This window comes from Wolffia australiana, chromosome 1, assembly GCF_029677425.1.
Source record: "Wolffia australiana isolate 7733 chromosome 1, ASM2967742v1".
Taxonomy (NCBI): Eukaryota; Viridiplantae; Streptophyta; class Magnoliopsida; order Alismatales; family Araceae; genus Wolffia; species Wolffia australiana.
Window position 1 is genome coordinate 4116460 of NC_135835.1, and position 12988 is coordinate 4129447.

At 51.0% G+C, this 12988-nt stretch overlaps 3 protein-coding genes across 3 annotated transcripts; 2 read left to right on the plus strand and 1 right to left on the minus strand.

The window, feature by feature from the left end:
* The first annotated feature begins 1330 nt into the window (after positions 1-1330).
* On the plus strand, positions 1331-3406 carry UBP22 (ubiquitin-specific protease 22). Its single transcript, XM_078574593.1, has 3 exons — positions 1331-2326; positions 2396-2514; positions 2598-3406. The coding sequence occupies exons 1-3, from the start codon at positions 1533-1535 to the stop codon at positions 3254-3256; spliced, it is 1572 nt and encodes a 523-aa protein (XP_078430719.1). The 5' UTR covers positions 1331-1532; the 3' UTR covers positions 3257-3406.
* A 29-nt stretch (positions 3407-3435) lies between these two features.
* LOC144702535 (putative sucrose-phosphate synthase 1) lies at positions 3436-7939 on the minus strand. The gene is made up of 13 exons (XM_078574586.1): positions 7705-7939; positions 7480-7569; positions 6926-7152; positions 6774-6837; positions 6006-6692; positions 5817-5924; positions 5608-5739; positions 5358-5534; positions 5225-5278; positions 5080-5142; positions 4179-5000; positions 3978-4105; positions 3436-3918 (listed from the first exon to the last, which is right to left on the minus strand). The coding sequence occupies exons 1-13, from the start codon at positions 7885-7887 to the stop codon at positions 3681-3683; spliced, it is 2973 nt and encodes a 990-aa protein (XP_078430712.1). The 5' UTR covers positions 7888-7939; the 3' UTR covers positions 3436-3680.
* A 1738-nt stretch (positions 7940-9677) lies between these two features.
* On the plus strand, positions 9678-12988 carry LOC144702547 (calmodulin-binding receptor-like cytoplasmic kinase 3). Its single transcript, XM_078574599.1, has 7 exons — positions 9678-10248; positions 10322-10531; positions 10595-10821; positions 10888-11053; positions 11148-11237; positions 11964-12256; positions 12360-12988. Exons 1-7 carry the CDS (start codon positions 9960-9962, stop codon positions 12576-12578), a joined length of 1494 nt encoding a protein of 497 aa, XP_078430725.1. The 5' UTR covers positions 9678-9959; the 3' UTR covers positions 12579-12988.

Below are 12988 nucleotides of genomic sequence, written 5' to 3' on the forward strand. Positions count from 1 at the left end.
CACACTGCTGTACTTTGTTGCCACACTACCACATTGTGCTGCTGCGCCGCCACACTCTGCCTCAACGCTGCCACACTCCACTTTGTGCCTATGTGCCACTGCCTCCCGTCACCGTGCGCTGCCGCTGCACGCCACCACCGCACCATCACGCTCCGCTACCATGTCCGTTGGTGTCACACCTCTGTGTTGTCACACCCAATTGTTGCCTTGCTCTACCGCCACCGTACTTAGTGGCTGCTGTGTACTGCCTCCGCTCCCTTCCTCACCGTCACGTCATCCCAGGTCCGTCTCCTCCATCCATTTCTTAGTGGCGCGCAGTAATTCATTTAATATCCTTTTTTTGGCCATCGCTCCGGGGTTTGATTGCTACTATCAGACGTAGGTTGAAGAGCGTAGCCTAAGTGCCATTCCAAGATATTGACCATGGAGCTACTCAATTTTATTTGACAACTACGACCCTGATAGTATAGTGTAGGGACGAAAAAGTCATCCCGTCCGCGACATTGGATGAAATCCGGGACAGAAATGCGTCCCGGGATGAATGGACGGGACAATTTTCTTATAGTCGGACGTCGGACGAAAAAAACGTCCCGTCAGGCGGTCTCGGAGGATGGATGGTAAGGGATGGACAAAAATCCGTCGGATTCGCTTCTGACGGTTGAGATCCTGCCACATGGCATCTCTTAATCAATTCCTTGACATTTTGCATCAAAATCCCTGCTTTTTTTTGCTGCCCAAGAGTAGTTGTACGTGTGTCCCTCCGCTTTCTCTCTCCTCCATATCTCCCAAAAAAACTTAGAAAAATATATTAAAATTTTAAAACGTGAATTTTGTTTCGTCCGGGACGAGGGACGGGATGGTTTTTCTCTGGTCCGGACGAAACTGGCAAAGTCGGGACGCGGACGATTTTTTTCTTCAAAGAACGAGTCCCTGGACGGGACGGTTTGGACGAAGTTGAAATATCCGGACGTCGGACGGGACAATCTTTGTCCCGTTCCGTTCATCATCCACGTCCCGGACGATCCAGAACTATACCTGATAGACAATGCTCCTGCCCTCACTCGAGATTGGGGCCATCAGCTTCCCAAAATCACCACGGCTCTGTTCGGATCCCATCCATGACGCACCCAACACTTGGGGACTGCTGAGTGGAGCTAGTCCTGCAGCAGATCTAATATCTGATCTCCCCCCAAATCTCTAATTTTCGTTACAAGGCCCTGATCAAAGACCACTTTTTGGAAACCTCGGCTTCCATAAAACTGCAAATTTGGATCTCTCTCTCTCTCTCTCTCTCTCTCTCTCTCTTTCTCTCTCTCTCTTTCTCTCTCTCTCTCTCTCTCTCTTTCTCTCTATCTATCTCTCCTGCAGTCTGATTTTTCTCTCGCATCTCGGAGCTGGCGATCTCGATCAAGGGGAAACCCTAGACAGGGAGCCGCAGCGGCAGTCAGCGGCGGGGAGAGGGAGCGGGTCGGAGAGATCGATCGACCGGGGCCGATCGATGACACGATCCCCGCGGCGGCCCTCTTCCCGCGATGAGCTCCGGCGACTCGTCCCCCTCGCCGCCGTGCGCGCACCTGCAGGCCTACCGCGCGGCGGCGGCGGGGGGGCGGCCGTTCGCGGGCCTGCACCGGTGCCTGCGGGCGCGGCCCACGGGCCGCGCCGAGGTCCGCCGCGACCCGGGCGAGGTGGCCCGCTGCGCCGCCTGCGCCGCCCCGTCCCCGCGCCTCTTCGCCTGCCTCGCGTGCGGCGCGGTCTGGTGCCGGACCCACGCGCCGGGCCACGCGGAGGCCCGCCGGCGCGGCCACGACATCGCGGTCGACGTCGACCGCGCCGAGCTCTTCTGCTGCGCCTGCCGCGACCAGGTCTACGACCCCGACTTCGACGCCGCCGTCGTGCTCGCCCAGAAGCGGCTCGCCGTGTCCGGCCCGGATCCTCCCCCGCACCGCCGGAAGAGGAGAAAGACGGTGGGTTACCGCCCCTGGTCGCCGGACCAGAAGGAAATTGCGCTGCTCGGGCTGGAATCCAGTCCCCTGCCGCCGCCGCCTTCGTCGTCTTCGCCTTCGCCGTGGGGGCTGCGCGGGCTGAACAACCTGGGCAACACCTGCTTCATGAACTCGGTGCTGCAGGCGCTGCTGCACGCGCCGCCGCTGCGGAATTACTTCCTGAGCGACCGCCACAACCGCTTCCTCTGCCTGCAGCGCCGCCAGAAGAGGGCCCTCGCCGCCGCCCCTCCCGGGCTCTGCCTGGCCTGCGACCTCGACGCCGTCTTCTCCGCCGCCTTCTCCGGCGACCGCGCCCCCTTCAGCCCCGTCCGCTTCCTCCACAGGTCCGTGGACGGAAACCACCCCGTCGAACACTAGCGCTCTTTCCTTCTGAGACGGCCGTTTCCTCGCAGCTGGTGGCAGCACGCGACCAACTTGGCGAGCTACGAGCAGCAGGACGCGCACGAGTTCTTCATCTCGGTGCTGGACGGGCTCCACGAGAAGCTGGCCCAGCAGCAGCCCGGCAACCAAGGTGCCCAAAAATCCCTCCTTTGGCTCTAATCTCGCCCACCCACCTCGCCAAGACGACGAATTTCCGGTGTTTGATTCCTGCAGGGGAGTGCTGCGTGGCGCACAGAGTCTTCTCCGGGGTGCTCCGGTCCGACGTCATCTGCTCTGTCTGCGGGTTCACCTCCACCACGCTGGAGCCCTGCGTGGACATCTCCCTGGACCTGGACTCGGCCGGGGCCTGCACCCTGTCCGGCTGCCTGGACCGCTTCACGCGGGCCGAGCGGCTCGGGCCGGACCAGAAATTCCTCTGCCGGAACTGCAACCTGCGGCAGGAGTCGCTGAAGCAGATGTCCATCAGGAAGCTGCCCTTCGTGGCCTGCTTCCACATCAAGCGATTTGAGCATTCCTCCGCCAAGAAGACCACCAGGAAGGTGGACCGGTACCTGCAATTCCCTTTGGCTTTGAGTATAGCGCCGTACCTGTCGTCGGCGATCCTCCGGGGCCGCTTCGGCGGCCGGATCGTCGCCGTCGATGGCGAGGCGGCGGCGTCGGCAGCGGCGGAGATGGAGTTGTTCGCCGTGGTGAGCCACAACGGGAAGCTGAACGCCGGGCATTACGTGACTTATCTGCGGCTGGGGGATCAGTGGTACAAGTGCGACGACGCCTGGATCACGCGCGTGGATGAAGGCCTCGTCAGGGCGGCTCAGGCTTACATGCTCTTCTACGTGCAGAAGATGCTCCTCTACGCCGCCGCCGCCTCTTGAGAAGCCTCCTGAAAAGATCGACTTTCTGTTTTTGGAAAAAGCCCAGAGAGAGTTAGAGAGTCAGCGTGGAAAAAATGGCACTTGGCTGTATTCCCAGTTCTCTTGGTTAAAGCAGTCGGCTGCGCAGTTTTGAGGAGCAGTCCAGACACAGATTAGATGTCTTGATCAAGATTCAAGAGTGAGAAAGAATGACCCATCAAGGCTCTAGTTTCTTCCATCTCTCCCTCTTATTTTACCATTTCCCGGCGCTTTACAACACAGTCTCTCCTCCCTCTATCCCCAACTTTCCTCTTCTTCTTTTCTGGGAAGAAGCTTGAGGTTTTGCAGACTATCTCTCTATAGTTATACATACATACACACTCTCTAGATATATAGTTCTATACATATATAGATACAATCTATGTATGTATTTATTTTACCTCTGTCAAGTGGGAAGAAGCTTGAGCTCGGAGAGCGCCGTGTCGATGGCATGAGCATCTGCCCAGACAATGTTGGGGCTGTCAAACGCCACGGCATCCTCCATAGCGTGGCCGCTGCAAACGCCGCGCATGATCACCGTCTTGTGCGAGCCATAGATCATCCCTTGGTAGTCCGTAGAGCCGCCTTCTCCCACAAACACCACCATCTTCGCCAACTCCACCCCCCACCGCACGTACAAGTATCTGTACAGGATGCATGTTCTAGAAATTACCCAGCAAAATTTAAAATTTGCAAATGTAACCTCAGGGCTTGAGACCGAGAGGCGAGAACGGGGATGGCTTGCAGCTTGGATCCGTCATGGCTGTAGAGGACATGGCATCTCAGCGCCTGCGTCCTCAGCAGCTTCCTCATCTCCCTCGCTGCCGCAACCTGAGAATACCCAGAAAGAAAAAAAAAATGATTCTATTTATTCATTCATACTAAACCTCGTTTTTTGTTCTACCTTCTCTGGGTTTCTGACAGAGAAGGCCAGGCAGTAGGCTGAAGAACGCTGCTCATCCTCGGTTAAGCACTGCTCCTCAGAATCGGCCCAGCGGACAAGTGTTCTCCTCAGATCTTCCCCGCCCCAGCGATACGCGATGTGCGCGTGATATTCCTCGTCCAGAGCAAACGGACGGTCCGGATCTTCCGATGGGTAGTAGATATCGCTGCCACTGCTGCAAACGAAGGCATCGAACTCCACTGGGCGCATCCCCTGCGAGGTCAGAATCCCCTTCACTACGGAGACGGTCCGCGAGGTCGACATGATAAACCCGGACCTGGAAAAACCAGATTCGCGAACCGACCCGATAATCTTCTTGATCAAACCTCCGAATTCTTCGTCTTCGTCGCAGTCCATAGCCAGCACAAAGACTGGATTTTTCATCCTGGGCAAACCGAATTTCTCGGCGTTGTGGTTATTCATCTTTGAACAGACGGAGTTCAGAGCTTTGTTTTCGTTTTCGACGGCTCCGACGCTGTCTCCGTCCATGGAGAGCTTCAGGTTTAGGGAAATGTCGTTGAAGTCCCTCAGTGAATCGTTCGGCGACTCGGGCGATTCGGACTCGCCGCCGTGGCTCCGCCGCCACTTTGGCTGTCTCCGGCTGCAGCTGGTTAGACGGGAGAGGTACGTCATACAGTGCTGCGGCCATGAGAAGAGGTGGATGTTGTTTAGCCCGTTTTGCCGGCACCGCGCCCACAGCTGACGATCGGCGAACAGCTTCAGAAGCGCACCGGCGATTTCTTCCTGCTCGTTGGGGTCTACCAGTAGTCCGTTGTCTAGAACCTGCGAGTAAAACAGTCGCTATAGTTTCTTCATAAAAAAATATATTTTATTAGGAAAGATGATGGATGGATCGATCGACCTTCTGAATGTCAACTGGGCCGCCGTTCTTCGTGGCCACCATCGGTAGCCCGTGGGAAGCTGCCTGCTCAAAGCGAACCAGAGATACTTGAGGAGTTAAATCTTTGTGTATTAAGAGGAAGAAGAAGTAGAAGATGGGGAAGTACCTCGATCAAGGTTAGACCGAACGGCTCGACGAAGGCCGGGTTGATGACAACACCCTGAAGATTTCCGGTTCGGACTGTGATTAGTCTTTATTATCACGTGGAAGAAAAAATATCCAAATACGGAGTGGTATACCTTTGTTTTGGCCGCCAGACGATATATCTCCGGAACATCGCTCTGTCTATGGTGTTTAGGATACGCCACTTGGCCATATAAATCGTACTTGTCGATTAATTTAAGCACCGCGGTGAGCATAGACGCGCTCGTGCTCGGCATCTCGTCGATCGTATCTCGATTACCCATGATCAAAGTCTTGAAAAAGAATCTAATTACCAATAGTTTTAGCCTAAAATGACGGGTGACATTATTTAAGCGGTTAGCTTACGAGGTTAGCGAGCTCCCTGAGCGCTCGGCTTTCACCGAACGCCTTAACCAGCATTACGATGTTCTTCTTCGGATCCGGACGAGCGATCGCGAGTATCATCGGTTTCCGTGGATTCGCGAGGAATCGCATAATCTGTTGGGTTTTATCACACTACTCAGCAGAAATCCAAAAAAGAATTTAATTAATCTATCGTAGTCGTTTGCACAGACCTCAGCCCAAATCGGCGGATCCGGCAACACCGGATGCTCCTCAACTCCACCATCCCCGTCAGCATCCCCGTCGACAAGATGGTTGAACTCCATTCCGGGAGGAATAATCTACACGATAAATAATTAATCAAGTAAAATAAGAATACCGAGCTAACCTTGGAACTTTCGGAAACTAGATGACAAACTTACGATCATCCGAGGCATGAAACGGCCGTAGCAGCTAACCCCGCGACGGATCCGAGCCCGCAGTTTGCGCTCCAAAACCACGTCGAATCCATCGTAAAGACACCACTGACCGTCGATTTCCTGCCGAGTGCTGGTAATGATGATCTCAGCCGAATCTAAGCACACCTCCTCGGCTTCGATCCGCCGCATAATCTTGTACTTAGCGTTAATTTCCTCCCTCGACTGTCTTCCCTGCTTCATCAACTGCTCCAGCTTATCTCTCCCCAGAGAGTGACCGGTAAAAACCATGGGCACGTTCAACGAGCTTGAAATCAACGCCGCTGCCTCGCCGGCGTCGGCGTAGTGGCCGTGGATGGCCACCGGCCAGACCGGTTGCCCTCCGTTAATCTGGTCTCCGAGAACTTGAGACATGTGAAAAACGTGGGTCAAAGCTCCGTCAACGAATTCTTGAATGTACGGCCACAAGAGCTCCTTCGCCAGGTACTTGTTCTTGGGTCCGAACGGTATTCTGACTATGTACGCGCCGCTGCTCTCTCCCCCGTTCTCGGTTATGCTACCCGAGAGCATCTCCGTGGGTTCGCCGTAGCTCGAATCCACGTCACTATCGGATACTTGTCGGGTCAGCAGGTCGACCCGATAGACGCCCGGCATCGTCCCCAACGCCCGAGCGAGTTCCACAACGTACTTGACCTGGGTCAAACAAAAACCTTCAATACTTTCAATTTATTTTTGTTTTTGGGTGATTTGAAATTTTGAATAGGGAGGAAGAACCTGTCCGCCTGTATCAGAATCGCGGCCAAGCTCCATGTTCTCTCCGCGTACTAAGCCATGGAGGCTGCATCATCATCATCATCATCGTCAAAATAGAAAGTTTATGATTCTGCAAAAAAAAAAAATTTGAGATTTGTTCTTCGGATCGTTGCCTGATCAGGACTATGTACAGCTTCTCGTCTTTTTGCAGGCGAGCCCAGCTCTCGATTGCTTCCGCGGAGCAGATTCTGGGGGTTCCGCTTTGAGATGAACTATCAAAGACTGTGTCTGGTCTTTCCCCCTCGGAGAACTCTTCTGACATATCGGCGGTTGCATCTTTGCGTGCTTTCTCGCGCTCAATTCGGCGCTTGATTAAGCGGCGAGCTTCCTCGCCTTCTATCTGAATTCCGTGCAGAAGATCAGCTGATGATATAATACGGTCTCAAAAACCTAGAGAAGTTAAAATATAGAACGAAAGAGTTTTGAGATTCTTAAAATTTTCATGCTCTCCGAGGTTTTGTCCGAGTAAATGCATATACCTCCCTGACAAGCATGATTGAGGGAAAAACCTAATAGATTAGTTAGAAGTCGGTAATGATAACAATGAAAACTGGTCAGCTTCTGAATTGAACGTAATTTGACCATCAAAATCAACTAAAAGCTTCGTTTCGTCTCGCACATGAAACCTCCTGAAATAATTTCCGGAACTCAAGTAAAAAAAAAGCACCTGTTTCTTCCTCCTTGCAAGGTTCCAAATCCTCCAACACATGTTCTCCAACCTAGTGCTCCTTTCCTGCGTTCCTTTCGTAGCGGCAACCTAAGACAAATCAATTACATCTTCATCATCGAAATCAGACGCAATCTAAAAGGCAAAGAAGACAACAAAGGAAACAAGATCAAAATTGAGGTTCGTCAAACAGTTATCCTTTCATCCTACCGTGAATCAGCTCACCTTTAACCATGTCTTGAAGAGATCGGTCTCGTCGAATCCTGAGATCACCTCCTCCACGAAGTACCGCGTCGGACTGAATCCTCCTCTCTCCCAAACTAGTAAAGACGAATTTCTGCCAATGTTCTCCTGCTCGGAGTCTAGAATCGCCTCCAGGTAGCTGTTGATCCAATCGTTCCCCGCCATGGCCAAAACCCACTCCAAAAACTCCGCCCACAGAGAGAGAGAGAAGAGAGAGAGAGCGAAGGTGGCAGAAGGCGCTAGAGAGAGAGGCTAGGCGGTTATGTTCGGCTCTTCTAGCAGTTCAATTCCAAGATAAGTCCGCTAAACGTAAAAGGAATATTTAAAAACCCTGAATTTTCTTTATTAATGAAATACTATTGCGCAGGTTTAGAAAATAGATAGGAGCATTTACACGTGTACATGTGGACGCACCCTGGGTATACACGTGTTAGACGAATTAATTGACAGCTGGCTGTTGGAAAAAAACGGATGACGTAACGGGACGGTTACAACGTCTTCTCGAGTTTTGATGACTGAAGGATGGACGGAAGGGATATCCTAACATTTCATTCCGTTCGTTCAACGTGGATAGGGTCCGTGACGAATGATGGTGACGGTTACGGTGATGGTGATGGTGACGGTGACGGTTACGGTGACGACTGATGTTACGGTGATGGTGACGGTTTTAGGGATCCGTGACGGTGACGGCGATGGTGACGAATGATGAAGTGGTCATGATGGGGACGTGATGGTGACGGGGTGCCTCGGACGCATCATGTGACGGAACAGCCATCACAGATGATGCCCATGACGAAATTTTTGAAAAGTTAAAACAGACATAAAATACATATAAAATTTATTATTTTTAAGCTGTCCAACGGCTGAGATTTTGCCATGTGACGTCACATTTAGATTTCCTGGCATTTTCCACAAAAGTCCCTTTGTTTTGGGCGCGCAAATCGAGGCCGCCTATAAATAATTGGAGATATCTCCTCTGATACTCTGTCCTCCAAATAGGGTTTTATTCATGTCACCGGTGACGGTGACACTGTCATGGTGACGGAGATATAACGTGACGCCGTATAGAGGGACACGAGTCGGGAACATGATGATTTTTTTTGCATATGCTGGGATGCATGACGGGACGGTGACATGAAGAAAGTTTTGCCACGTCACTGTCCGGCAGGTTTCGTCATCCGTTCCGTCATGTCTGGGGCTCACATCCCGGAGGCTGACAGACCTGTATGGAGATGAATGGAGGATTTCCGTTCAGTCATTTGTTCATTCGTCTGCATTTTGTCTCAACCCCATTCATCTAAATTTTTATCTCTATTAGCAACTCACCGTTCCGTCATCGGTCCTATTCAGTTATTAATCTGTGACAAAGAAATGACTCCTCACCAACTAAGTACCGTTCCGTCATTGGATTGTTGTTGCTGTCGGCTTCGAACCTCCTCTTATGTATACGCCAGAGCACCTCTCTCTAAATTTCTATCATTTGCTGTCCGTCACGTGTGAATCAATACATCGCTGTCATTAGCAGTGTTGGACATTTCGGGCCGAGGACCAGTCAGATCAGACCAATCCGAACCGTAAGTTCTCCATTTGAGGGTGGATCTATTGGTGCAGCACTTTGAGTAAATTATTAAATTTTTATTTATTTATTTTTGCAAAAGTAGAAGGGAAGGGAGGGGACTAAGCATTCATTACAAGCCATTCTAAAGCTTTACTATATCGTTATAAATTTTATAACCGGCCATCAACATAAATTTTCTACTTTGTCTTTGATATTGAATAGTCAACCTGACAAGACAAGGACCGGACTGGTACTTTCAAACGGTAGTCATTCGACATACGTCATCCGTCGTCATTCGAAACGTCATCCGTCATCCAAACATCCATGAACGGGGCGTTTTTTATAGGCTATAAATATAAAGACGGCCCGATTTAGCCCTGTAAGAGTTTTAAATTTTTAAAAGAGGTTGTTGACTAGTCCGAAGCTGTGTGCACAAAGGCGGGGAGGTGGTTTTCTCCTGATCAATGGCGGCTGCGTTCCCATCCGGTCCTCTCCTCGTCGGTCATTCGTCTTCGTCGCGTGTAGATTGAGCGACTTCCACTCCCCAGATTGTCTTCCCTTGATAGGAAGCCGATCGAAGGTTCTTGATTTCGGAATAGCTTCGAGGAAGCGGCAGATTTGGAGAAGCTAGGGTTTTGATTCGATTGCTGCGAATGGGGGAATCCGATCGGTGAGTTCAATGTCTGCAATGATCATGGCAGCGGCCTGGTTTTTGACGCTGGCAATCCCCTTCGTCGGCGCCGCCATCACCTCCGACTTCGCCGCCGTGGATACTTCTCTTGGATTTTGCTTCTTCGCCGGAGGGGTCGCCGTCAATCGCGCCGCCTTCTGTGAAGCTCTCCACGCCGAGTTCTCGACGAAGGGTTTGAATGATTTGACGGCAAAGAAGGAGAACATTGAAAGACACTGCTCGGATGATTTGTCTCGACGGAGGGATGCTGAACCGGAGGGCTGCATTACCCCTTCGGGTTAGCCCTTCAAGAATTCCGAATTTACTCCTGGACATTAGGATGATGATGGATTTTTACTTGGTATCTGCAGAGGGAGATCGTTTGAGGGCTTGGAGAAAGCTTCTGAATATCGACCCTGTTCAAGCTCAGAAAGAAGAAGCTTCTCTTGGGCCTCCAGAGAAGCTCGTGGTTGCCTTGTCTGGGCTGCTGCTGCTCTGCTGCGCTTTCATTTGTCCTTGTTTTCGCACCAAGCCCAGGAACGTGGCAGAGCAGCCCGTACTTGTAAACTCCGCGAAATCTGGTAAGTGCTTTAAAACCCTTGTTCTGAAGTTGTGATTCTCTGTTGATGTTGTCCTCGCCTCAGAGAATCTGGATTCGTCGTTCGAGTCCACAGCGAGATCTCAGAAGTCGACGGGTATCTCTCTATCCCGTGGAACAAGTGCTGGGTCGATTCCTCTCGACTTGAGTATGATCGTCAAGGCCACCCATCATTTCTCCGAATCACACAAGATCGGGGGAGGGGGATTCGGAACTGTGTATAAAGCCACTCTGCCTGATGGCCATATCGTCGCCGTCAAACGCGCAAGAAAGGTGACTGCAAAGGCGAAAAATTACTGAAATTGTTGTAATTAAATTACCTTTTTTTGGGATTTGCAGGAGCATTTTGCGGCTCTGCGTGGGCAGTTCAGCAATGAAGTGGAATTGCTCTCGAAGATTGATCATCGTTGTTTGGTAAAGCTCGTCGATTTCATTGACGAAGGCGGCGAGAAAATCATAATCACAGAGTACGTTCCCAATGGGAGTCTGCGAGAACATCTCGACGGTAGGCATCCCCAGCAGCCATCACTGAAGAACCCATATCCATGACGTTTGCACATCAAATAAATCATCATTGCTTAACACAGCATAACATGCAGGCCATCGTGGCAAGATCTTGAGCTTCCGCGACCGGCTGGAGATTGCAATCGACATTGCCCACGGCCTGACCTACCTCCACTCATACGCAGGCCAGAACCAATCTTAGAAAGAACGTTTCCTTCCCCTCGAACTGCGAAAGCAATCTCAGAAAACAACATTTTTCCTTCGAATTGCGAAACCCAACTCAGAAAGAAACGTTTTTCCTTCAAATTGCGGGAAATTTCTCAGAACCAACGTTTTCTTCCTTCGAATCGCGGAATCATTTCGGAAGATCACTTTTTTCCATTGAATTGCTGAGCCCATCTCAGGAAGCATTTTTTTTTCCCTTAAGTTGCGGAATTCATCTCTGAAAATAACTGTTTTTCCTTTGAATTACGGAACCCGATCCTGAAAAGAACGTTTTTTCCTCTGATTTGTGAAACCTCTGTCAGAAAGTAACTTGTTTTCCTTCGAATCGCGGAATCCATTTCGGAAAGAACGTTTTTTATTCGTTCAAATTGCCGTGCCCGTCCAAGAAAAGATGTTTTTCCTACAAATTGCGGAACCCATATCAGAAGGTAACGTTTCTTTCCCTCCGATTACCGAACCTATCTCAGAAACAACGTTTTTTCCTTCAAATTACAGCACCCATTTCAGAAAAAAACGTTTTTTCCTCCGAAGAGCGGCCCCCATCTCGGAGAATAACGTTTTTCCTCTCAAATTACGGAACCCATCACAGAAGAGAATGTTTTCGCCCTCAAATTCTGAAACCCATCTCAGAAGATTACATATTTCCCTCGGCGAAATTTCCTCAAAGTGAGTCCTTTCTGCCGCAGAGAGGACGATCATCCACAGGGACATCAAGTCGTCGAACATTCTCTTGACCGAAGACTTAAGGGCGAAGGTGGCGGACTTTGGGTTAGCGAGCGCCGCGGAGGAGGAACAGACACACATATCAACTAAAGTCAGAGGCACGGCGGGGTACCTGGACCCTGAATATCAGCAAACTCTCCACCTTTCAACCAAGAGCGACGTCTTCTCCTTCGGCATCTTGCTCCTGGAAATTCTGTCTGGGCGGCGGCCTTTAGATCTCACACGCCCTCCTGCCGAGCGAGTCAACGTCAAATGGGTGAGAAATTCAATTAGTCGATCCAGAAATTCAGAAATGGGGAAGAAAATAAGAGGTTTTTATCTTTGTTTCTTGTGGCTTTTGTTTTTGGGTTGCGTTGCAGGCGTTTCGGAAGTTTGGTGAGGGGAATTTGAAGGAGATCATGGATCCCCTGCTCGAGGAGGAGGTGGACAGGGAGGTGCTGAGGAGGATTCTCTCTCTAGGCTTCCGGTGCGCTGCAAACACCCAGGCCAATAGGCCTGCCATGAGAGATATTGTCGCCGAACTCTGGTCCATCAGGAGAGCGTACACCCTGACAGCCCCCCAAACCATGACCGAATGAAGGTGATGTCTACTGAGAGAGTCTCCGCCAAGGTTTGTCATTACCCCCTTCTCTCTCTCACCCCCTTCTCTCTCTCTCTCTCTCTTACCCCCTTTTCTCTCTCTCACCCCCTTCTCTCTCTCTTACCCTCTTCTTTCTCTCTCTCTCTTACCCCCTTCTTTCTCTCTCTCTCTCTCTTACCCCTCTCTCTCTCTCTTACCCCTCTCTCTCTCTCTCTTACCCCTCTCTCTCTCTCTCTCTCCCTCTCTCCCCCCCCCCCCCCCCATCACAGTGTCTTTCCTTTCTACATCTTTCCATCTCTTTGTAATCTCTCCCTATTCCTTATTGTCACGATGGATATTTCTAGATTGGAACACAGATGGTGGAGAAAGACAAGTATAAGAGGCATAAAGAGAAATATGATTGTATAA